At 43.3% G+C, this 27,421-nt stretch overlaps 1 protein-coding gene across 1 annotated transcript in view; it reads right to left on the bottom strand.

Moving 5' to 3' along the window:
* LOC126108551 (plexin domain-containing protein 1) overlaps positions 1 to 27,421 on the bottom strand; it is a 460,969-nt gene that overhangs the window by 51,356 nt on the left and 382,192 nt on the right. The window contains exons 3-4 of the mRNA XM_049913837.1: positions 13,360 to 13,802; positions 3,220 to 3,351 (exon numbers count right to left, since the gene is read on the bottom strand). Of these exons, the coding sequence (XP_049769794.1) occupies positions 3,220 to 3,351; positions 13,360 to 13,802 (575 nt within the window). The remainder of the gene's footprint in view (positions 1 to 3,219; positions 3,352 to 13,359; positions 13,803 to 27,421) is intronic.

Genomic DNA, 27,421 nt, shown 5'->3' with positions numbered 1-27,421 from the left:
TACCAGTGTCGTTTCAGAACTAATAGATCCACTAGAAATCATATTTTCACTATCGGACAGATCCTTGAAAAAAATGCTACGAGTATAACATAGATGTCCACCAGCTGTTCATTGATTTTAAACACGCTTATAATAGTATCAAAAGGGATCAACTTTGGAAGGCAATGTAAGAGAAAGGAGTCCCTAACAAATTGATAAGATTCTTTCAAAGGACCTTGAGAAGAACAATATGGGAAGCAAACATCGAGGGCACTTTATCAAAGGCATCTGAAGTAAACCGAGGACTGAGGTAGGGTGATGTGTTCTCCCCTATTCTGTTTAATGTCGCCATGGAGAGAGCAATGCAAAAGACACAAAGCAACAACCCTGGGGGAACACTGTTTAATAGAGTGACTCGGGAGCTTGCATATGCGGGTGATATTGTTTTGTTATCCAGGAGGAAACAGGACCTGGAATAAGTTTTAAAAAGTAGAAAGATATGGTGCAGAGATGGGGCACCATTAATCAGTCAAAGACCAAGTATATGTTAATATCTAGGAAGAGATATAGTGAAGGAGAAAGTAGCACGACTTTGAATGGAGACAAATATGAACACTGTCAGAGCTTTAAATAACTTGGGTCACTGGTAACTGAGAATAATGATAAGAGAGACGAAATACATGCAAGGATTGCAGCTGGTAACAGGAGCTACTCTGCACTGGTTGAAGTGTTTACAGCAAGGAGCCTTAGTAGGAATCTGAAGCTGACACTGTATCGTACAGTAGTTAGACCTGTGGTTCAAAGAGACCTGGACTATGACACGAAATTATGATGAGTTGTTGCTAAGATGGGAAAGGAAGATACTTAGGAAAATGTATGGGGCAGTGGATGATGGGGTTTTTTGGAGAAGCAGTACGGAGATCAGAGAGTTGTACAACAAACCAGATATCACGACAGGGAAAGAGTAATAGACTACGTTTGTTGGGACATGTAGAAAGAATAGTGGAGAACAACACAGTAAAGGAAGTATTTGAAGGAAAACCAGGTGGACGTTGCATAAGGGGCAGGCCGAGGACCAGATGGCTAGACAATGTGAATGACGACTTGAGAAGGATGGGAGTTAGAAGATGCAGGGCCAAGGCAGACAGCAGAGAAGAGTGGGCAGTGGTTGTCTGGAAGGCTAAGGCACTACAAGGGCTGTAGTGCCAAGGAGTAAGCAAGTAAGTAAGAAAGAAAGAAAGAAAGAAAGAGCAGTAATTTTTGCTGTTATCAACACCCAAGATCCAAAAATCATCTAAGTTAAAGAAGTGCAAGTCTTAACTACCAGGTGTACCAGTATGAAATGAGTTTTTTTGTGAAAATGAAAAGTAAAAACATTTTATTCAAAGTACTGACCATTGCTTTGTATACATTTTGACCACCTTTCTGGCAATTTGTGGACACCACGCCAATAGAAATGTTCGTCTTTTGAAGCAAACCAATCAGACACCCAATTTTCGACTTCTTCGTATGAATCTAAGTGTTCCTCAGCCAATGCGTGTCCCATTGATGAAAACAAATGGTAGTCGGAAGGGACCAAGTCTGGTGAATACGGCGGGTGTGGTAGCAGCTCCCAGCCAAGTATTTTGATTGTATCCTGAACCAGTTTTGCTTTGTGTGCAGGTGCATTGTCGTGTAAAAAAATTACTTTGCCATGTCTTCTGGACCATTCTGGTCTTTTTTCGATCAATGCATAGTTCAAATTGATCATCTCTTGTCTGCAGCGATTAGTATTCAAAGTTTCCCCGGGTTTTAGAAGCTCGTGATACCCCACACCTTTCTGATCCCACCGAACACAGAGCATTGTCTTCTTCCCGAATAGATCTGGTTTTGCAGTTTGTGTTGACGGTTGTCCCAGATTAACCCATGATCTTTCCCATTTAGGATTCTTAAAATAAATCCATTTTTCATCACCAGTAACAATTCGATGCAAAATTGATTTTCTTTCGTGTTTTTGAAGCAAAATTTGACAAATGGTTTTTCGGTTTTCCATCTGTCTTTGATTCAATTCATGTGACACCCATTTTCCACACTTTTGAATCTTTCCCATAGCTTTCAAACAGTCAGAAATTGTTTGTTGTGTAACATTTAGCATTGCTGTCATTTGCTTCTGCCTCTAAGTATCATCTTCATCCAATATTGCTTGCAATTCGGCGTCTTCGACCTTTTATGGTGGTCTTCCACGTTCTTCATTTCTTACATCAAAATCATTTCCGAATCGTTGAAACCATCTTTTGCATGTTGCTTCTGATGGAGCACAATCACCGTATGCCTCGACAAGCATTCGATGCAACTCTGCAGCACTTTTTTTCTTCTTCTTCTTCTTCTTCTAATGAAAACAAAAAATTAATGCTTCCCGCAAATCATCACTTTCTGGTACAAAATTGGACATTGTTAACACGATGAAAACATATGTTGTTTGTTCGATGACTTGATGTATACTAAATATCTTTGACAGATGTCATACCAACCAAACAAAAAAAATTTAAGGCTCGTTCACAACAAATGTTCCCTATCGACACATTTGTATCTTAACACACATTTCATACTGGTACACCTAGTAAATGTCTACAACAGAAGAAAGACAATTGCATTTCAGTGGATTCCATCTCACTGTTACTTGGATGGCAATAAAAATGATTTTCTAGTAAAAAGGACACAAAAATTAAGGGAAAAAAAGGAAACTCCATGATCTGGCACTGAAGACCACACAATAATCGACTGATTGGAAAAACTAAGATGTCATACCTCGCAGTGAAACTGCATTATTAACAAACACATTTAATACTCAAAACATTCTAAAAATGCTTTTGTGAGGGAAAGAGTTGCAAAAACGTCATGTACGAGTTGGTAGTGCCTGATGGACCACTTTTAAAGAGAAGCAGTAACCATATTCCACTTGAGTAGTGGACACGATTGATCAGGAGCAAAGAACATGTCGAAGAGTGTACAAAATTAAGCCACTGCAATTCAGACTTAACAACATTGTACTGGGAAGCAAGAAGCCAAATGACCCTATGCCAAGGGCCAGAGCATTGAAATAATAATACATCATATCGGTGGGAATCTCTAGAAACAGAGCCTGCCGACTGATGCATCCCCACCTAAGAGCAGTCACAGTATTTGGCAGAATCAGCCGACGACACCTATTCACGTCATTATGTCGACGTCCGGTACGAGGAGAGCCGGCGTCGTACTTACGCTGGCCCGGCGGTGCGACTGCGACAGCATGGGGTTGACGTGCACTTCCTTACGGTTGGCCAACTCCATCCACAGCTTGTGCGCCAGTGCCGCATCCGTCACCGTCGTGCTGTTGTAGTACAGGTGATGATCCTGAACAAACATCAAGACTAGTTCAGCAGATGCTCCAAACCGACACCTTGCTACACTTAGCCACAACTAACTTCTGTCCAGCATGAAGAAAATAAAAGTCACACACTTGACTGAAATGTGTAATGTAGCTAAATGGTACGGTATAAAACCCAGGGCGATGCCTTGGTCTTTGGAGATAAGTGAAATCTTTACACTAAGTTGCAAAAGTGCAGAAGTTTCAATTGTTACGTTGCTTGCTCTCTGGACAAGTAACCAACTTTTTATGAAACAGCTGCAATAAATTCATGGAAGGACTGTACTATAAACAAAAAGTATGTTAAACCAAATGTAAACACACACTGGGAACATTCTTAGCAATTTTAATGTAAAAATTGGATTATTTAGACATACTGATTTCAAGCAAGTTGCGACAGTCAGTCAAGTTAAAATCTAATCTGTTTCATGAAAGCATATAAATTTCAACTGTAAGTTTAATTATGTACAAGTTAAACAACACATAGAAAAATCTGCAATTGCTGTATGTCATAAGGGCAGGTGCTAGTAGCCACGTTTAGCCAGTCTTTAATAAATTTTGTGGGCAGTAAATCCACATCAGTTTTATCAGGGATCTGATACCATAAAAATGCATTTCGTTGCATTTCGACTACATTATTCGTTGGTGAACACGTCACAAATTGCTTGTCAACACTTAATGACAAAGCCCCGATGATATTTTAAATAGAAGAACTCTAGTAAAACAGTGACACACCTCAAAATCTCTGACAATTAGCATGTTAAGCAACTGAAACACAGCAACGAAAGCTGGTCACATTTTAAATGGACTACTATATGAGTGTCAGTTCAAAATCTTCCCATGCAGAATTATTTGCCTTGCTGTAAACATGTGTACTGTGTAGCTTCTCCAGGTACCTCCCATCTCCAAATCTTTAATAGCTTTTATTAACCACCTGAAAATGACAACATTCCAGAAGCAATGAAATATGAGGTGAGCTGTGTGCTGCCCAAAATGAAGAACAGTGGAATAGTTCCTTTTGCTCTAACAATTTAAATAAATACTTTTTATTCACCTTCTTATTTCTCTCGCATGAACTGAAATGATCTTATGGCATTATTGGCTAGCAAACGCCAATTTGTATTGTGCAACTCCCTGGACTAAATCTTTCTAAACTGACAGAAAGAAAAAGAGGGAGAAAGAGACAGAAAATCACATCACAAAGGAGGATTGTGTGCTGTGTGACAAAGCCAGTACGCATGTTTCTACGTCTGAAAAATTGTGTCTATTCAAATTTCACACCATTTGCATACAAATGGCACTAATAGTGCTACTGAGGACGTAAATCAGGTTTGCTTTAAATACCCACTATAACCGTTGTGATCATTAGTTACCTTTAACATTGGGCAGGGGTGAGAGTTGATGTTAGTAAAGAATACCTTTAAGGGGCTTCGGAATGCCCTATACTTGCAATGTTAAAATAACGCTTATAAATTACCTCTTTCCTCACAAAGTATTTGAGGTAGGAAGTTGAACTTTTTACAGATTATTTATTGGAATATGGGCTACAACTTAACACAGGGATTTTACAAAATTTTAGTTCAGTTATTAAAGATGATTTTTTTCAATTGTAATGAAAATTCACAACATTTTTTTGCAATTTTTTATTTATATATTCAAAAATATACAGTTTTTTGGAAAAATGCTGTGTTAAATTATGCAGAAGGTACTGTGTAACATTTACTGAAAGTTTGAAACAAATATGTTTGGAAGATCCTTAGAAAACATGTAATTAGTATGAGAAAAGTTTTGGGAATCGAGCGACAAAGATTGGATTAACTTTTTAGTGCATTCCAGGTCCATAGGATGGATTATCTTCATCCTCTGCAAACTCCTCCTCCAGCTTCCTCTTGTTCCTCCTCCTGTTTACTCTTTCTTGTATTTCTAGACTCTTTACAGCCCTGTCTGCAGCCCGAAGGCGTTCCTTGTCTAAAGCAAGCATCGCTCGTACCATGTTAGAACCTATCTTCATTCCCACATTTCTAAATACCTTGCACCTTACAGTGTTGCCATCATTGAAAGTCGCAACAGCAACTTTACTTTTAGTCATTATTATACTTCAACAAAACAGAGACTCAAGAAACAGAATTAATTACGAATATTTTAGAGATAACGACAGAGTAAATAAACATGAAACAATCGACAATCACACCAGCGATATATATATTGAACCATCACAGGTTAGCCACAACACATACTTTATCTCACATCACTAAAATGTATCTGATGAACACGGACGTTAATAATAACACTATTTGACATCAGTTTAACAGCGCCGCAGTGGGTCACGCCCATGTAGAACACATTTCAAAAAAAATTTAAAAATAGTTGTAGTCTTCGGAATTGAATAAATTATATATCTATTAAAAGGTAATAGTCTGCAGATTCAGAAAACGCAAAAAAGGAAAAATTGAACTTTTCATGATTTTGAGCCTTTCCGGAGCCCCTTAAGGCAACAAAGATGTCATTATCGACACCGCGCCAAGTTTAAATCAGGTCGTGTAGTAGAGCTAAGAGAAAGTGGGTGTTCCTTCAGCGACATAACAAACACTTGGCAGGAGTATAGCCACTGTACGTGACTTCTGGCAGCAGTCGTTACGAGAATCTACTGTCGCAAGGAGACAGCCACGTGGCACTAGCGAGAGGGAAGACCGTCACATTCTGCACGTGGCTCCGTCACATTGTAACGCATCTGCAGCGGCAATTTGAGCAGCGGTTGGCACCACAGTGACAGCAAATTGTTACAAATCTGTTACTTCGAGGACAACTCCCAGCCAAACACCATATAATATGCACCCCAGTGACCCCAAACCACCACCACTTGTGACTTCACTGGTGTCAAGTGAGAGCTCACTGAAGCCTGTCGTGTTTCCTGATAAAAGCTGGTTCTACCTCGGTGCCAGTAACTGTCGTGTTTTTGGGAGGGGCCAGTTGAGGGCTCGCAACCAACCGGACCGTGTGCAAGACACACTGGGACTATACCTGGGGTTACGGTCTGGGGTGTGATTTCATATGACAGAAGGAACACACTCGCGGTTACGCCACGCACACCGACTGCAAATCTGTACCAGGGTGTACATGCGGACAAGGCTAAAATTTCTTGGGATTTTCCCAGCATTCCCAGTTAAAACTGCACTTTTCCTCCCTGGTGAAATTCCACTTTATCCTGAGTGAAAGTACAGGGTTATTACAAATGATTGAAGCGATTTCACAGCTCTACAATAACTTTATTATTTGAGATATTTTCACAATGCTTTGCACACACATACAAAAACTCAAAACGTTTTTTTAGGCATTCACAAATGTTCGATATGTGCCCCTTTAGTGATTCGGCAGACATCAAGCCGATAATCAAGTTCCTCCCACACTCGGCGCAGCATGTCCCCATCGATGAGTTCGAAAGCATCGTTGATGCGAGCTCGCAGTTCTGGCACGTTTCTTGGTACAGGTGGTTTAAACACTGAATCTTTCACATAACCCCACAGAAAGAAATCGCTTGGGGTTAAGTTGGGAGAGCGTGGAGGCCATCACATTAATTTGCTGATCATGATCTCCACCACGACCGATCCATCGGTTTTCCAATCTCCTCTTTAAGAAATGCCGAAGATCATGATGGAAGTGCGGTGGAGCACCATCCTGTTGAAAGATGAAGTCGGCGCTGACGGTCTCCAGTTGTGGCATGAGCCAATTTTCCAGCATGTCCAGATACACGTGTCCTGTAACGTTTTTTTCGCAGAAGAAAAATGAGCCGTAAACTTTAAACCGCGGGATTGCACAAAACACGTTAACTTTTGGTGAATTGCGAATTTGCTGCACGAATGCGTGAGGATTCTCTACCGCCCAGATTCGCACATTGTGTCTGTTCACTTCACCATTAAGAAAAAATGTTGCTTCATCACTGAAAACAAGTTTCGCACTGAACGCATCCTCTTCCACGAGCTGTTGCAACCGCGACGAAAATTCAAAGCATTTGACTTTGTCATTGGGTGTCAGGGCTTGTAGCAATTGTAAACGGTAAGGCTTCTGCTTTAGCCTTTTCCGTAAGATTTTCCAAACCGTCGGCTGTGGTACGTTTAGCTCCCTGCTTGCTTTATTCGTCGACTTTCGCGGGCTACGCGTGAAACTTGCCCGCACACGTTGAACGGTTTCTTCGCTCACTGCAGGCCGACCCGTTGATTTCCCCCTACAGAGGCATCCGGAAGCTTTAAACTGCGCATACCATCGCCGAATGGCGTTAGCAGTTGGTGGACCTTTGTTGAACTTCGTCCTGAAGTGTCGTTGCACTGTTACGACTGACTGATGTGAGTGCATTTCAAGCACGACATACGCTTTCTCGGCTCCTGTCGCTATTTTGTCTCACTGCGCTCTCGAGCGCTCTGGCGGCAGAAACCTGAAGTGCGGCTTCAGCCGAACTAAACTTTATGAGTTTTTGTACGATCTGTAGTGTGTCGTGACCATATGTCAATGAATGGAGCTACAGTGAATTTATGAAATCGCTTCAATCATTTGTAATAGCCCTGTATATTTTTTTTCGTGATTTAAGTAACAACATACTTTCCCTCAGAGCTGCGAAAGACATCAATTCTTTGAATAGTCAATGTTTTATTCACCGAATAGAAGTTTCCGACACTTTAGGGGGGAAAAAAAAAAAAAAAAAAAAACACTTTTATAAAGATCTTTGATGCTACAGCGATTCAAAAATTTCTGTGTTAATTCTAGGACCACTCAAGTCTTCTACTGCCTCAGACACACGATATTGTAGATACGAGTGTGGGATGGTAAAATCCTACCTACTGCGCGGCAGGTTTGCGTGTGCAGGTTGAAAATCAGCCGCTGCGGTGGTCGAACGGCACCGATAATTACTTGTTGGGCAATCCATAGATGTTTTAGAGGAAGACCCACGGAGTTTTTATGTCGCTCTGTGCTTATTGTGTCACTGGCTATTGTTAATTACAAAATTACTATGGTAGACTCTTGAATCGGCCTTGTTAGAGGCAAGACGTATTTTCAGACACTTTTCCTGAAAGTCATGGTATCTAAGCAGACTTACTTTTGAATGTAGAACAATTTGTTTCTAATGTTTGACAGTACGAGGTACTTATAGAAAGTTACATATGTATACTGAAAGTGTGGATTATATTGTGCATGAAGGTCAAATACATAGTTGACTGACGAAAAGGAAAGTTTGTATGCCTACTCATTTTATAAGTAGAGAGACTCTTGAATGTTCCTGTACCTAGCGTTATTCAACAACAGACAATTAGTCCGTAGAGTTTCCAGTAGCCGGCTCTCCCGTAAAGAAGAGTGGCTGCAAATCCCAAGTAAGTCATCTCGTAAAGAAGTGTGAAGTCTGTATGGCTACTTTCACACTTTTAAATGTGTCACAAAACGTTAGAATGCATGGCAAAATTTACAGTGCACGTTTTTGTACTACGAAAGTGTAAACACAAATTCCACCGAGTACAGCACGGGAGCTTCCAAAGCACTTCAATCGAGATTGCGATGCTCTTTTGTCAGCCAATTACAGATATATTCAGAGCACAAGTCATGTGACATAGTTAGGTAATAGCAACATCACTGTGAAGCAGCGTGAATGCAGAAATAAGCGAAGCTAATGATTTGAAGTAATATACACACTGTATAGCTGCAACAAAAGCTAAGCTTCCACATATAATATTAGTTGTCAAAAAGTTTTTGCTGGTTTTTTTCCCCAATGAAGTGGTTAGGCAGAATTGTAAGAGCACAGCTTAGACTGCAGCTGCTGAATATTTCTGGACAATTATAAATTTCACTTCTGTGCATCGAACATTTCATGTGTTACCTGGCTGGATTTTCTGCTCTAGGGAAAAGTAAGTGCTTGACGGAACATATATGCAATCACATGTGAAATTGCTCAAGAACTCACTAACCATTCTTTTAAGGATAATTAAACTTTTTCCATCCTTATTGTACAATTTGTAATCTGTAAAAGAATTCAAATAAATATGAAGAACTAGCCTTGAAACTTTGTCTTTTTAGCGTGTGTTACATCAAACACAAAGGTACCAGTAAATTTTACATAATGGCATAAATGGCTGGTCTTATGGCCCTAAAATTTTTCTGAGAGGCTGGTCGTAAGTGTTGAGTTTTGAATGAGATCCAACACTGCGTGATTCAATAAATTTACCACACATTCTCACAAGTAACATAATTCATCTTGAGTAAAAGGAAATTTAGCTTTAAGTATCGCTTCTCAAACCACCATTTGCAATAACCTGTTAGAAATGTACACAGTTGTGAATCATGCTTATCAAGAGCAGTTTGTTGTATTGCAGAGTCTTCATCACAGTCATTGAAACGAGGCTAATGAGAGAGACATATTGAAAGCACTTCTTTGCAACTGAAGTTTTGTTTTGGTGTTATTCTCTCATTTTATTGCTGCAGTATTATTTTGAAGTAGCAGGCTAAACCAAAATACTTTGTTAGATTATCAGTTCTGAACACTCAAAATTTAAAATAAATTAACTGAAAACTAAAACAATGAAAATTCCCGGAATTCTAAAAAATTCCCCCATTTTTCCTGGGTTTCTCCTATACGAAAAAATTCCACAGTTATTCCAAGATTTTCCAGGACATATACACCCTGCTTACATCAATTTGGTGATACAACCTGCTAAGCTGCCATTTGTGAACAGTATCCAACAGCATTTTTTCCAACAGGATAATGCTTGCATGCATACCACTGTTGTGAGGGGGCAGTGCATGTTCGTGGCCGTGATTCGAGCACTCTGGCATCAATGTAGGTTAGTTTCCACTGGATGTGGAAGATGGGTTCATGTTGTACATTAACAATTGACAGTTCAGAAATTTATGGAATTGTTTGTTTCATGATTACAATTTTTATTTACAAAATTTATATTGTCCTTAAGAAGCAAGAATTTATAACTTACAACCTTTTAACAACGTAAGGTAACATTTGATATTTGCAGAAATACTTGTTTTGGAAATGGCATCGAACTGTGAATATAAGATCTTTGTATCCTCTAAGGACCCTGGTCCAGAATCGACTGGGTCAGAAATTTTAAACAAAAATCGTTCTCATACCTCTAACAGTGGTATAGATGCATCAGTTTTGTTGTAGCTAAAATTGCAAGACAGGCGCCATTCTGAGATGTTAGGATGGGCGAAAGCAAGAAAAAGAATGTACCGTAAACATGGGCAGTACATGATGTGTGTCTCACAGTAGCGAAGCTGAACAAGTGGTCATATCTCTTACAGAATGCACTTTAGAGCCCATGTTTACTGGACTTTTTTCTTGTTTTGGACCATACTACCACCTTTGAAACTGGTCTACCCTATACCTTAGCAACAACAATATAAGTTCACGTATTGCACTATCACAGGAATAAGAACAATTTTCACTTATAACTTTCAGCTAGGTATAGTGTCCCTTACCTCAGATTGGTACATTTACCCTTCCCCAAAATCCTTGAAAATTGATATGACGGAATTATCCTGTATGTGGAAATGTGACATCTTTACGTTTGAATATTCTGACCTCCTTCAATTTTGTTGACAAATGCACTGAGACATTAAAAATTTGTACATACACATAAATATATCTACAAATCCTATACCTAACAACAATGTAACTATGCTGGAAATCCCAAGCAATTCTCTTGTTTGTCAGAGTTTTATAAAAATTGTAGCCACAATGTGCAACACTTTAATATGCATAAATCTTACAGGACACCATACATTAAAAAGAAAAAAAACCTCTATATTTTAACATATTGTAAACACCTTCCTACACCAGTCTTTGAATAGGTCCTGTGAATAATGTCACACGGTGCTCTGATTAATCAGTCACTGAATAAGATTCAGTCACTATTCAGAAGCTGTAAAGCCAGTCTAATAGGACACCCTTCAGAGTGTGTGTTACTGACTAATTTTGTAATAGTAAAGTAATCTGTGACCCGCAGGCTGATCACAGTCAAAAAAAGGCAATATACGCATTTTCACTGGAAATTCACTTCACTTCAGCATTGTCACCTTTGTTATTAAAATTGTTTGAGCAGCTCCTCACACATCATCTACTGGACACAAAATGAAGATGACAATTGAGGCAGTAATGCCACTATTTGCTGTATGAAGAAGGAAAGGTGCCTAGGGATTCTAAGCCCTACAATGAAAATAGTTGAAGTAAGAAGCAAAGTAACAGGACATAAGCTGTAAAATTGTTTGAAGGATGTTTGCAAAAGAAGTCAATTATCCAAAATGGAAAAAATTCTGCAGTTGTCTTCTTTCTTGTCAACGAGAACAACGCACAAATTACAAACCATCTGCCTTCTCTCCATAATGAAAGACACAATGAATACTATCACCACTAACTGCATACAATAAAAACCATTGTATTTTAATCAAGCAGAGGTAGCTCCATACATTGATACAATACAAAGTGTCACATGAAAGTCATGATCAAAATCACAGAATTCCAGCAGGAACTGCTTTATTTGCCACTGATACATTTCGGATAAGCTTTTGACTGTTTCAACAAAATCTGTACTGGCCAATGATTCAACTTGTGTTAGTGTACTGATGAATCTATAGACATCAGTTCTACGACAACCATTTGACTCCATCAGGACTGTGGAAACATCTCAATTCAATGAGGAATCAAGTGTAGAAATTTGGTATCATCTACGGCCCTACACCCTTGCACCAACTTTTTGGTGTTTTAAAGTGGCAAAAGGAGGAGGAATATACAGTAGGCAAAATATATATATAACAACATTGCCCTCTTTGCTTTTAGAAAAGAGGATCTTTCAAAAAATGGTTCAAATGGCTCTGAGCACTATGGGACTCAACTGCTGTGGTCATAAGTCCCCTAGAACTTAGAACTACTTAAACCTAACTAACCTAAGGACATCACACACATCCATGCCCGAGGCAGGATTCGAACCTGCGACCGTAGCGGTCGTGCGGTTCCAGACTGTAGCGCCTTTAACCGCTCGGCCACTCCGGCCGGCGAGGATCTTTCATTCATAGTTTAAATTTGGTAAGGTGAATTTTGAAGTAGACCTCAAAGTGAATTACATTAAGACTAAAATAATGCACAATTACCAATACCATAAAGGAGATCACACAAATTAACAATGAAGTTGTGGAACTATCTCCCAACAGGTTTTATGTAGGTCCGTTAAAGTCAATGACTTTATGATCAGGAAACAAACCAAATAAAATATAAAAAATGGTTCAAGTGCTACTGACAGGTAAATACAGTTTTCTGAACAGTGTCTGATCATAAACTAGCCATTTCAGAAAAAAACGTCAGTCTGTACCATTATTCTTGGTTTATGGCAGTGAGATCTCCATTCTTATTGTGGAACCCTCAAGAAACAGACTGGCAGCACAGCTAACCCTCGTGTCCCTATACAAGAAAGCTTTTATCATTTCTCATCCTATTTAGCTGACTTTTCATCAGCTCCCTCTCAATTTACCTGACTCAACTTTTAATTGGCTTTCTACAATTCCACACGACTAAACCAATTCTTCGTCAGCTTCCAATTACACCAGGACAAACCAACCTAAATTTTTGTCAGCTTTCAATGACCTCACTCTTCCACTCCAACATTTTGTCACATTCCACCCCCCCACCAAAGCAACCAAACTTCTCATTAGCTTCCATGACCCACCCACACGAACTACTTTTCATAAGCTTCCCACCTTAATAAACCAAGTTTTCACCAGATCCCACCACTAAACCCACCTACCCCAACCAAATTAACTTTCTGTCAGCTTTCACTATCTAACCCAACCAACCAAATTTTTCCATCAGTTTATAACACTATTCAACTGTTAGACACAATCCACTCTTCCCCAGCCTCCCATTCAGCCAGTCATCGCTCCTCCTGACCAGAACATTTAAACGTTCCCCGTTTTCGGGAAGGATGTCAAATCCAGAAGCAGATTCTCACCTCGTCGGTGCGGCTGATGTTGTGGCTCTTGAAGGTCTGGTTGGTGAAGATCTGCGGGTAGCGGTCCGGGTCGTTGCTGTCGTCTGCACTCGTAGCCGCCTCTGTCTCCGTAACGGTGCCTGAAATGTCTCTTGGGGGCTGGCCGCCTGTCGCCGGGACAGGACGACCTGCCGCACCTGCAGCCGCCGCCGCCGTCGCTGTCGACGTCTGCGTCGGCAGGATCGCAGTGGGCACTGGGCTCTGGGCTGACGTCACGCCACCGTCGCCACTGCGGGCGCCGGAGACGGCAGTGGCCACTGTGGGGGCGGGGGGTGCGCCGGACGGCACGGTGCTGCTGCTCGGGTTGGTGGCGGAGGTGGCCAGGGTGGTCGTCACGTTCCCCGTCGCGTTCCCCATCGCGTTCCCCATCTCCATCACATTGGCAGCCGTGGGAGCGGGACCCGCTACAGACAGTGTGCAGAAAACCGCAAGCGTCAGGACACTACAATACAGTACAGGTGATTAAAGCTAGCACAGGCACATGCTCAAAGCTCTTGCAATGGACATGAAAGCCAATGTAGACGTCACGTTTTCCAACATAAAAAACAGGAATTTCACGGAGAGGGGGACTACCGAGACTGAAAGCCGTAATCGGATGTTGCAGATTTTTGCGGCAAGGTGAGTAAGGTGGCCGAGGAGATGTAAGATTGCTTTCTGCATCACAAGTGCAACTTACGAAATGCCGTACAGGATAACGTTGTCTGCAGCTTTTTTTTTTTTTTTTGTGGTTTTAGGGCGCACAACTTCAATGGTCATTAGCGCCCTGACTACTCTAAGAATGCACCGCGAGGCACAAGTGGACAACAACAACTAAAAGGGAAACACGATGAAAGACAGACTGACAGGCATAGGATTAAAAAACAGCATCATCAAATGTCCTGAGAGAGGTTTGTCAAATTGATAAAACGAAGAACACGAGCAACTGCTCGTGGGTCATCCGCTAAAATAGCATCGAAAGTACTTGGCAGGTTAAGATCTAGACGCAGTGTGTTAAAATCTGGACAGGACATTAAAATGTGTCTAACTGTCAGCAAGTGCCCACGTGGGCAGAACGGCGCTGGCGCAGCCGTCAGCAGATGGCGATGGCTGAACCGGCAGTGTCCAATTCTTAACCGGGCCAAAACTACCTCCTCCCGCCGAGAAGGGCGTGAGGAGGACGTCCAAGCCACGGGAAGAGGTTTTAAGGCCCGAAGCTTGTTGTCTGTAAGTGCAGCCCAATCGGCATGCCACAGCGACACAATGCGCCGACAAATGACCCTGCTAAAATCTGACGAAGGGACACAACAAGAAGCTGTCCGAGGCTGGAGGACCGCAGCCTTGGCCGCGGCATCTGCAGCTTCGTTCCCAGGGATACCGACATGGCCAGGGACCCACATAAAGCTAACCGGAGAACCGACGTCCACCAGCTGCCGAAGAGAGCGTGGGATCCGGTGCACGAAAGGGTGAACCGGATACGGATCACTGAGGCTCTGGATGGCGCTCAGGGAATCGGAGCAGATGACATAAGCAGAATGTCGGTGGCGGCAGATGTAAAGAACAGCCTGGTAGAGGGCAAAGAGCTCAGCTGTGAAGACCGAACAATGGCCATGGAGCCGGTATTTGAAACTTTGTGCCCCGACAATAAAGGAACACCCGACCCCGTCATTGGTCTTAGAGCCATCTGTATAAATGAAAGTCATGTTGATGAACTTCAAACGAAGTTCCAAAAAACGGGAGTGGTAGACCGAACCGGGGGTAACCTCTTTTGCGAGCGAGCTGAGGTCAAGGTGAACGCGGACCTGAGCCTGGAGCCAAGGTGGCGTGTGGCTCTCGCCCACTCTAAAGGTTGCAGGGAGTGAAAAATTAAGGTGTTGAAGGAGGCGACGAAAGCGAACTCCAGGGGGTAGCAGGGCAGAGACATACAACCCGTATTGACGGTCGAGAGAGTCGTCAAAAAAGGAACGATAAGACGGATGGTCGGGCATTGACAGTAGCCGACAGGCATACCGACAAAGCAGTATATCGCGCCGGTAGGTGAGTGGCAATTCGCCAGCGTCAGCATGAAGACTCTCTACGGGACTAGTATAAAATGCTCCAATCGCAAGTCGTAAACCCCGATGTTGTATGGAGTTGAGGCGGCGTAAGATGGATGGCCGTGCAGAGGAGTATACGAAGCTCCCATAATCCAGCTTGGAGCGGACGATGTTGTCTGCAGCTGAAAACCATATTTAATGTGCTGTTTCAAAAAATTGGCATACAGTCAGGATTTCTCCAAACTGCTTTGTTTCTTTGTACGTTTAGTTACAGCAAAATGACTGGTAAGGTCATATCATTTGTCAAGTGCTTTCCTTACTGCAACGTGCATGCTACAGGAGTACGCTGCTTAAAGGCACAAGCGCACTGATTACTTTTCAAAAATGCGTGATTTTGGGATTATTGTGATCTCCAGCCAGATGACTTTATTTGATGTAGCTCTCCATGCTGTTCTATCCTGTGCAAGACTCTTCAGCTCTGAATAACTACTACAACTTACGTGGATTTATAATCTGCTAACTGTATTCATCTCTGTCGCCCTCTATCATTTTTATCTTGCACATTTCCCTCCAATACTAAACTGGCGATCCTTTGCTGCTTCAGAATATGTCACACCAACTAATCCCTTCTTCTAGTGAGGTTGTGTCACAAATCTCTCTTCTCCCCAATTCCATTCAGTACCTCCTTAGTTACATGACCTACCCATCTAATTTTCAGTATTCTTCTGTAGCACCGAATTCTGTTCTCTTCTTGTCTAAACTGTGTATAGTCCATGTTTTGTTTCCATTTAAGGCTACACTCCAGACAAACATTTTCATAAAAGACTGCCTAACACTCAGATCTATATTCAATGTTAAATATATTTATGTTCTTAAGACAGACTTTTCCTGCCCTTGCTAGTCTACTTTGGAGAGTTATTTTGCAACACAAATAGCAAAACTCATCTACTACTTTCACTATCTTGTTTCCTAATCTAATTTCCTCAGCTTCACCTCATTTAATTCGACTACATTCCATTATCCTAGTTTTGCTTTTATTGATGTTCATCTTATATTCTCCTTTCAAGACATTGTCCATTCTGTTCAACTGCTCTTCCGAGTCCTTTGTCGTCTGAGAGAATTACAATGTCAGTGGCAAACATCAATCCCCACCCCCCCCCCCCTTCTGAATAATATCAGAAAAAGGACACATTGCTGTTCACCATAAAGATGACACATTGAGTTACACACACACACACACACACACACACACACACAAAGAAGAAAAAGAAGAAAAAAAACTACCTCCGGCAACTCCCACTGCAATCCGCTCTTAGGGTTTGCTTGCCCGTTTGAATGTGTGCGCAAGTTTTCTTTGCTGAAGAAGGCTTTGGACAAAAGCTATAACGAGCAACAATTTTTTCACTGTGCCTGCCTGCAACTCAGCAGGTCATCTTTACGGTGAGCAGCAACCTATCCACTTCCTAATATTGCTGAGATTCCAGCCTGGAATTTCCACTGTTTGAACATTGTCAGAGAGAAGCTACAACCCTGTCTCACTACCTCCTCAACCATTCCCTGCCTTTTCTGCTCCCTCAAGTCTGACAACTAACATCTTACTTCCACACCAAGTTGTAAATAGGGATATATGCAAAACCAATAGTTTTAAGGTACAAAACAAGTATCTGTCATTTATTAATAGCAGAAATTATGCTATCAAAAACATTAAAATTTATTACTTTTCTATAAAGACAAAAACAGTCTAATACGAGGTGCATTCAAGTTCTAAGGCCTCCGATTTTTTTTTCTCCGGACTGGAAAGAGATAGAAACATGCGCATTGTTTTAAAATGAGGCCGCGTTCATTGTCAATACGTCCCAGAGATGGCAGCACTGTACGGCAGATGGAATTTTACCGCCAGCGGCGAGAATGAGAACTGTTTTAAACACTTAAAATTGCGACGTTTTCCTTACTTGAACAGCGTGCAATCATTCGTTTTCTGAATTTGCGTGGCGTGAAACCAATAGAAATTCATCGACAGTTGAAGGAGACGTGGTGATGGAGTTATGGATGTGTCGAAAGTGCGTTCGTGGGTGCGACAGTTTAATGAAGGCAGAACATCGTGTGACAACAAACCGAAACAACCTCGGGCTCGCACAAGCCGGTCTGACGACACGATCGAGAAATTGGAGAGAATTGTTTTGGGGGATCACCGAATGACTGTTGAACAGATCGCCTCCAGAGTTGGCATTTCTGTGGGTTCTGTGCACACAATCCTGCACGACGACCTGAAAATGCGAAAAGTGTCATCCAGGTGGGTGCCACGAATGCTGACGGACGACCACACGGCTGCCCGTGTGGCACGTTGCCGAGCAATGTTGACGCGCAACGACAGCACGAATGGGACTTTCTTTTCGTTGGTTGTGACAATGGATGAGACGTGGATGTCATGTGGATGTCATTTTTCAATCCAGAAACAAAGTGCCAGTCAGCTCAATGGAAGCACACAGATTAACCGCCACCAAAAAAATTTCGGGTAACCGCCAGTGCTGAAAAAATGATGGTGTCCGTGTTCTGGGACAGCGAGGGCGTAATCCTTACCCATTGCGTTCCAAAGGGCACTACGGTAACAGGTGCATCCTACGAAAATGTTTTGAAGAACAAATTCCTACCTGCACTGCAACAAAAATGTCCGGGAAGGACTGCACGTGTGCTGTTTCACCAAGACAACGCACCCGCATATCGAGCTAATGTTACGCAACAGTTTCTTCGTGGTAACAACTTTGAAGTGATTCCTCGTGCTCCCTACTCACCTGACCTGGCTCCTAGTGACTTTTGGCTTTTTCCAACAATGAAAGACACTCTCCGTGGCCGCACATTCACCAGCCGTGCTGCTATTGCCTCAGCGATTTTCCAGTGGTCAAAACAGACTCCTAAAGAAGCCTTCACCGCTGCCATGGAATCATGGCATCAGCGTTGTGAAAATGTGTACGTCTGCAGGGCGATTACATCGAAGTAACGCCAGTTTCATCGATTTCGGGTGAGTAGTTAATTAGGAAAAAAAAAAAAAAAAAAAAAAAAAAAAAAAAAAAAAAAAAAAAAAACGGAGGCCTTAGAACTTGAATGCCCCTTGTACTGCACTGCAGTTTAAGGTTCAAAGTTCCTTAATATGCATAAATCTTTCTATGCCTGCTACAAAATAAAATAAGTAGCACTAACTTGAAAAGATCAATGACAAGCTAATCAATAAAAATTCGTACCTAAACTTTGGTGCTATTTGATTGGAATCACTGTCATTAGGTATAACATACGTATCTGACGCAGTCAAGTTTGTGGATTATGTCGGACAGGTATCTACCACTGATAGTGCAGCTGAGATTTCCTTCCGAGCCCAGTGGCACATTGTAGAAATGTGAACTTGTCTCTTGGACAGAGATCTTTTTTGACTATTGTTTTCATAATGTGCACATACATAACTTCGTAAGTTTTCTACTGTTGCCTACTGCCAGTGAATTCCACAAAGTGTGTAAAGCTTTCGAAGCCTCAGTGCAAGAGTCATAGGTGTTTCTTGTTCTGTCACACTCAGTTTCTGGTGCCTCTATTGCACTGAAAACAGTCTGTAATACCACATTGTCAGGCACCTCTTTTTCCAATATCTATATTTTCGTTATCTGCTTCATTTGTGGATACAGGCATTTCTCGGATGTGTGTGTGTGTGTGTGTGTGTACGGCCAACAGCACCAAGCTAAAAATATGGGAAAATTTCTGATGCCTGCCTGACAATCTGTTCTACTGGATTATTACAGTCTTAATGTATTTTGTTTTTGTGTGCAGCTCTAGAAAGAGATGCCCGAACTACAAAACAAACATAGCACGCATGTTACTGTTATCAACTTGTGAAGAACAAAAAGGACAAATGTGGATGAAAGGGCATAAATAGAGTTAAATTCACAAGGATGTGCATGGGGTAAATGGAGACGACTGCACGGACTGTAGCAATGTCTCCACATTGTGTGCATCCTTTCCAGTGAGCCGCGTGAACCTCTGTGATTTGCCACACTCTGGGCGGCTGGTAACAGCGGCAACCCCTCATGTGCAACTGTTAACACTGTCGTCGTGGTTTAACATCTCCTATGGTGTGGTGTACGATACTGTTCCCAAGAAGTTAAAATTTCGTAAAGTTGGTGCTCGTTGGGTGCCTAAGAACCTGAAAGATAACCACAAGGGACAGCGAATGATGACAAGTTTGGATAACTTAATGCATTATGCCACAGAAGGGCCTAACTTTCTGAAAGGAATCGTCACTGGTGATGATTCCTGGGCATTCCACTACACACCAGAAAGCGATCACACCTCTTCGAGGTGAAAACATGCTGTTTCCCCAATATGAAAAAGATTCAAAATGGATCCCATCTGCTAGGAAAAGTGCTTATGACAGTGTTCTGGGATTTGTATGGTGTGTGACTGAGGGGTTTTGGTGAACACGGGACCACTGTGAATGCTACAGCCTATATATTAAAACTTTGCTTAAGTTTTGTCGTGTCCTTCCTGACAGAAGACAACGTTAATGCTGACTGTGTCAAACTTCTTCGCAACAATGCCTCTATGTTGCTGCTCCTGTTCATGATAAAATCACTAAAGCTAGGTGGGAGGTGCACCAGCATGCACCATACAGTGCAGACCTCGAACCCTCGTACTTTCAACTGTTTGGTCCCACGAAGAAACTCCTGGCCGGCCAACGCTGCGAAAGCGGACGCAAAGTTGGCAGTCCGTAAAAGACTATATGCCAACCAAACTCACTTCAACAAACAGGGCATACTGAAACTGGTAGCACAATGGGAGAAATGTTTTGAGAATGTTGGTGACTGTAGAAAAGTAATTAAAAGATTTAAGTTCACTTGTGATGTTTCTGTCTTGTTACCTATTACACTTTTCAGTAATAAAATTATTGAGCGTTAACTTTCCGAACTTCCCTCACAGTAAGAAATGTGCAACTTTGCAACAGGCTGCCGTCTCCTCACTTTTACTACAGAGTTGCTACTCATCTGCTATTGTTCAATGAAAATAAACTATTTATTTACTTTAGGTGTCCTGATTCAGAAGGTAATTCCTAAACAAGACAGAGAGGAAAAAATGCAAGAAAAGCCAACACACTTGCCCTCAGGTCAACACAGTGGGAGAAGCCTCCAAGGTCACAGCTTTCTGAACTGAGATTAATTAGTTTTATCCTTATCCTAACTCCAATTCCCACAATTCAGAGTCCATGTTGGAATATCAATAATTATGAAATGTATAGATTGCTACTCACTGTAAATATGACACAGTGAGTTGCAGAGAAGCAAAATGAGAAGAAAGTTACACATAGCTACTGGCCAAAGCCTTTTTTTAGAAAGAAAACCACCCACCTCCATACAAGCAAAACACATCTCATGTGCACACGATCACTACCTCTTCCCAGAATACGACACCAACTCGCGGCCAAGACACCCTATCCTAATTCCTTCGCAACCTCAACACCTTCTTTCCTATCTGCTTCACCTGGTCCTCAATCCAGTATCCTGCCTCATTCTATGTTGACAACCTCCTATCAGAGGGCTCCATCCATATCTCTGTCCACATTAAACCCTCCTACCACTAACACCATCTGCATTTTGACAGCTGCCATCCCTTCCATACAGCCTGGCCAACCAGGGACGGCATACATGTTGTGAAAAAAACTCCCTTTCCCAGTATGTTGAAGGTCTCGACAAGGTTTTCACAGAGAGACACTATCCCCCAGCCCTAGCCCGCAAACAGATTTTCTGCACCTCCTAAAGTAGTGTTATATCGCCCACCCAAACTCCAAAACATCTTAGTCCATCCATATGCCACATCTAACCCCAACCATTTCCCCATAGGGATCATATATCCCGTGCAAGACCTGCCAAATCCATCCACCCAGCGCTTCCTAATCCAGTGTTGTCACGAGCTGCTCCTACCCCACCAGAGGGGCAGGTCACCTGTGAAAATAGCCATGTCATTCGTCAGCTCTGCTGCAATCATTGCACAGCTTATTATATTGGCATCACAAAAAACCAGCTGTCCGCCAGGATGAACGGCCACTACCACACTGTGGCCAGGATCAAAGTAGACCACACTGTGGCACAACATTCAACTGAACATAACATGCTTTATTTCAACAGTTGCTTCACAACCAGAACTATCTGATTTCTCCCCTCCACCACTAGCTTTTCTGAACTGTGTGATGGGAGTTACCTATACAACACATTCTCCACTCACAAAATTAACACAGCCTCAACCTGCAGTTCTGTGAGTCACGTAGCGATCTCTCTTCCTGACACACGATACTCCACTCCCAAGAGTTATCCACGCTATACATTTGCTACTGTTCAATCTTGCTGTTTTGTTTTCAGTGATAACATGGCAAAGTACTCCTCATAATTTGTGTCAACACTGAACGAGTCATAAACAATGACTCTGCAATAGAATAGTTTTTATTCTATGATCTGTATCTAGCTAGTATATTTGTTGTTAACATTTGAGCACAATGGCCAGATAAACTACTGGCTGTGGGTTTTACAATGAATCACTGTAAGTGGCTGTGTCTATAAACAAGCAAACCGTCTATGTCTATAAACAAGCAAACTGTCTATGTCTATAAACAAGCAAACCGTCTATAAACAAACTGTTGCACATCCTTCAATTCTTTTAGAAACTTTTACTGTGGAAAATAATACACTGCTGGATGCCAAGATCTCTAGCAGCTCTTCAAACAGTACAGCAAGACAGGAAATTGCCATTATAGTCTCTACAAATCATGATTCTCCAGTTGCATATGGATAACCTTATCAGAATTGTTTCTAGCTGCTTTAAGAAACTTAAGATGCTTCCAAGACCACTGTCTGTGAACTGTCAGTAGCACAAGTTTGTACGTTTCCTGATCGACTGTTGTACCGCAGCATTCAAAAACCTGTTAAACAGAATATCCATTAACCTGAAGGGTCAGACTTTTTTATGCATATACAGCCACCACGTTATTATTTTTTAAGTAGTACCATGAGCCTGTACCCTTGAAGATGAGCCTCCTCAAATTCAGTGATTTTCATGTAATCCTCTGATATGAATGAAAGATCTACTGGACGTGCATCTGCCTATTCATTTTCCTTAAGAGATCTGGGCAGTTTACCTTTATAAACAAAACAGCTACCTGTGTTTTGATGGAGGACATTAAATGCATTTTCTTTAATAATTCAGGCTATGTCCAAGCTCCAATATTATTTTGTTCACTCTGAATGGTAAACATACTTACTGGTTGGTTGGATTAAAAGAGGGGGAAAGGGACCAAACTACAAGGTCATCAGTCCCTTGTTCCGAGTAAAACAATGCCACAAGTGCGAGAATAAAACAAAAACTAGACTGACAACTCATAACGGAATCGAAGGGCACGGGGAAGGGGGGGGGGGGGGGGGGGGGGTAATCACAAGAATGATGAACGGCAACAAACATGTAAATGGACAAAGGGGGACAAGAAAACCACAGAAACACAAAAAAACGGGATGAAGTGATTAAATCAACAAAGCAGATTACCATGGCTGGCTGACCGTGAGAATAAAAAAGGAGAAGTCAGCCACTATGCAATACATTAAAACCTCCACCCTAGAAGTGCTAGGGTGGAGGACACAGAGGGACAAAGGACACGCGCTAAAACTTAGATAAAATGATAAAACCCACCCTGACAAATATAAAGTAAAACTAAAAGTAAATCAACCGACGAGGCATTGACAAATACAATCAGCAGCAACGAGTCCGGTAACCCAAGATTTCGTCACTGGGCAGGCAAAGTGGTACAGTGCACCAGAATATGGGCCACTGTCAACCGGACATCGCACCGACACTCAAGCGGGTCTTCACGGCGCAGGAGGTAATCACGGGTCACCCAAGCTTGGTCAATGCGGAGCCGGCAGAGGACAACTGATTCCCTCCGAGAGGCCCGCACGGAAGACTTCCACACATTCGTAGACTCCTAAATGACACACAGTTTGTTGTATGTACTGTTATGCCATTCCATCTCCCAAAGCCTGAAAACCCTACAGCAAGTCACAACACCAGTCGGGTTCAGATATGCCCATCTCCAGAAGCGGTTTCCGCGTAGCCTCGCCAGCCTGTCGGCAAGTTCGTTGCCTGGGATGCAGACGTGCCCTGGGGTCCACACAAACACCACCGAACGACTGGACTGTTCCAGGGCATAGATGGACTCCTGAATGGATGCTACCAGAGGGTGGCGAGAGTTGCACTGGTCGATAGCTTGTAGGCTGCTCAAGGAGTCTGTACACAGAAGAAACAATTCCCCGGAGCACGAACAGATATACTGAAGTGCACGAGAGATGGCCACCATCTCTGCAGTGAATACACTGCAGCCATCGGGCAAGGAATGCTGTTCAAAATGGGCTCTGTGGACATAGACGAAGCCAACATTTCCAGCAGCTGTCGATGTAAGCCACTTCACAGCCACTGGAACACGTCAAGAATCAAGAGGAAGTGACAGCGGAGAGCACCAGGAGTAACCGAGTCCTTAGGGTCATACGCTCCAGCAGCTTACATACAACGTTGGTGAGGCTGTTGGGCCAATAGCTATACACATCAAGCGGGTTTTTACAGAGTTTGAGCACCGGAACAATGGTGCTCTCCCACCATTGCACCAGATCCCATTGAAGATAACGAGGAGATGCCGCTTGTAGTCATATGAGAGATGTTTAATCATCTGACTATGGATCCGATCTGGCCCAGGAGCTGTCAGGGCAATGTGCAATACGCTGAGGCGATCCCACTCTGTAAACGGGGCATTACAGGGTTCTCTGTAGAGTGTAGTGAACGAGAGGGGTGGGTGGCAGTTCTCCGACGCAGACGCTCGAGCATAGTGCTCGGCAATCGCATTTGCATAGGTACATAGCGCGCCATTGATGGTTCACGTTTTCTGCCACATTAACTATTATTGTAGTCACCTGCTCAGCCATCACATCGATGTGACCACGTGGGGGAGAGTCAACGGTGACATCAGAGGTGGAAGTTTCCCAGTCCGCCTTGTTTAAAGCCCACCTGGGCAGTGACACGAAGCCATGTCCTCTCCAGTGGATAGATGGGAGAAGTCCTGGGCTGCAAATTGATAAATCAATGGCCGAGTAACTACCTCGAGCCACAATGAAATGTATGGCGGCCCCAGTATTAAGAGGCAGAGGTCGAACTGAGACAGTAAAATTTGACATCTCTGCCTTGGCCAGTAAGCACAGTGCCACTCCACAAGGAGTTATGGGCATTAAAATTTCCCAAAAGTAGGAAAGGTTTAGGGAGTTGCACAATCAGTGCAGCTAATACATTCAGGGGTACTACACCATCTGGAGGAAGATATACATTGCAGACAGTCATTTCCTGTGTCACCTGGTATTTTGACAGCAACAGCGTCAAGAGGGGATTGACGGGGCACAGTTTTGCTACAAACTGTGTTTAGGATATAAACGCAAACTCCACCTGATACTCTATAACAGTCGCTACGGTTCCTGTACTATACCTTATAGCCGTGGAGGGCAGGGGTCCGCACTGCCGGGAACCAGGTTTCCTGGAAGGCAATGCACATAGCAGGTGTAAAGCTTAACAGTTGCCGTAGCTCAGCCAGGCGGTGGAAAAAACTGCCCCAATTCCACTAGAGGATGACCTCATTGTGAGACTGGGAAGGCACAGAACATTCAGCGAGACAGTTTAAGCCGCAGGGTCACCTGCTGCCACCGACTTTTGCCTGAGCAGTCTATATCCATTGTGTGAGGGTCCGGCGAGATCCAGGTCCTCAGCAGATGCCAGAATCTCCACCCCATCGTCAGACGCAGACGCAGAGCTTTTAGGCAGTGGCGGTTTGGGTGCCACTGCAAGTTCCTTGCTCTTGGGGGTCTTCTTTTTCGATTTCTCACAGTTCCTTGGGTCTCCCCAGCTGTGAGGACTTCACCGAATCAGTCTCCGGGACTGAGGATGAGTGTGAAGCCCTACAACCGGCTGCTTTTGGGCTCTTCAGCCCCTGTTGAGTGTCATCTTTCCCACTAGTGGAAACCCGGGAAGGGAGTGACCCAAGGGACCCCTTCCTAGCGAGAGATGCTGAAGATGCCTTACGCTTCTTTGGCTCAGAAGTGGGGACTGAAATCCAGGATGGTTGGGGGGTGTTGCTCCTGAAGTAGGTGGTGCAGTAGCAACATCACCGTCAAAGGGGCAGGTGTAGTCTTCCAGTTCTGAGAGGCGACAGGAATTCGAGGAACTGATGGGATGACAACTATTCTCGTATGAGGTCGTCATAGCCACAGGATGTAGGCACTCAAATTTCCTCTTACCTTCAGTCTAGGGCAGTCAGTCCAGGGTCTTATATTCAACGATCTTCCTCTCTTTCTGTACAATCCTGCAGTCTGGACAGCAAGGTGAATGATGCTCTTCGCAGTTGACACAGGTGAGAAGTGGGGCACAGTGAGTACTGGGATGTGACGGACGTCCACAATCTCGACAGGGGGAGGGGCTGGAAGTACAGCGGGAAGACATTTGGCCCACGTTCCAGCACCGCATCGGGGGAGGGATATATGGCTTGACATTACAGTGGTAGATCATCATCTTGACCTTCTCGGGCAATGTGTACCTTCAAAGGCCAAGATGAAAGTACCAGTGGAAACCTGGTTATCCCTCTGACCCCGATAGGCGCACCAGATGAAATGAAGACCTCACCGCTCTAAACTGGTATGCAGCCCATCGTCAGAGTGCAAAAGAAGTTCCCTGTTGAATTTAATACCCTGGACCATATTTAAGCTCTTATGGGGCGTGATGGTAACAGAAACATCCTCCCAACTTGCCACAAGTGAGTAATGCCCACAACTGGGCAGAGGATGCTGTTTTTACCAAAACTGACGCAGAGCACATTTTGGACAAGCCCTCCACCTCCCCAAACTTGTGCTCCAAATGCTCCACTAAAAACTGAGGCTTTATGGACATTCCCCCATCAACTCCTGTACATACGAGGTACCGGGGCGAATAAGCTTGATGCCATACTTAGCCTGGCGTTCCCCCAATGGCGTAGCCAGAGATGGGAACGACTTGGGGCATATTTCTTAGCATTAAAGTTAGACTTTGGCCGATTAGAGACTGTTGGCGACGGACCACCAGCAAGAAATGACGTACTATGCTTCACGGCATGTCGTCCACCCTGATGCCAGCCACTCCAACCAGGGACCCTCCCCACGGGTGTCTCCCAGCTGCAGCAAAGGCCACCTGGCAGGATGTCCATTTCCGGGAGGGCTGATGCCCCACGGTGACGGGCTTATACTCCTCGGCATACGTGGGGAGTTAGCAGTGCAGGCATCAGCAGAGTGATCCCTGTGTTGTCAGGGGGGCTGCAACCAACAGGATACATGGCGGCCCCACCACAACAGACTGGCTACCGTGCTCAATATGTGGTGCAAAGAAGTCCACGGCCACCGTCAACACAGAAAGTGACACCGCTTAGCGCATGGTGGAAAACGCACCCAAGAAGGTGTCCTCACCAGAGACATGGAGAACAGGCAGGACTGCAATACGACGACGAGAAAGTGGGCTAACGATCTCTATGCACTGTGGACACGATGCACCATCTAAGGCGCCCTTCCCCATTTGGCTCGCATTTCGAAAAAAATTTGAAAAATGGAGGTCAAACCCTACAGGGGACCATCGCATACAGGCTGAAATGTGTTAGACTCCCTTTAGTCGCCTCTTATGACAGGCAGGAATACTTAGGGCCTGTTCTAACCCCTGGACCCGCAGGGGGAAAACCATTTATTATGCAGCTCTGTTTTTCAAATGAGTTTATCCTTTTAAAAAAAGAGCCTAGAGAATTCACTGGAAGTAAATAGGATGGCTGTTACTTTGGTGAGACTAGATGCTTCTGGCAACAAGCCAAAACATTCAGATGCAAGTCTCGTTGTGCACGGTGTGATGGGGCAATGCATCAATGACACCCATGTGAGAACGTCACT

Source organism: Schistocerca cancellata, chromosome 11, assembly GCF_023864275.1.
Source record: "Schistocerca cancellata isolate TAMUIC-IGC-003103 chromosome 11, iqSchCanc2.1, whole genome shotgun sequence".
NCBI lineage: Eukaryota > Metazoa > Arthropoda > Insecta > Orthoptera > Acrididae > Schistocerca > Schistocerca cancellata.
Note: the sequence above shows the minus strand (reverse complement) of the source record. Positions and strands in the feature narration are given on the sequence as shown.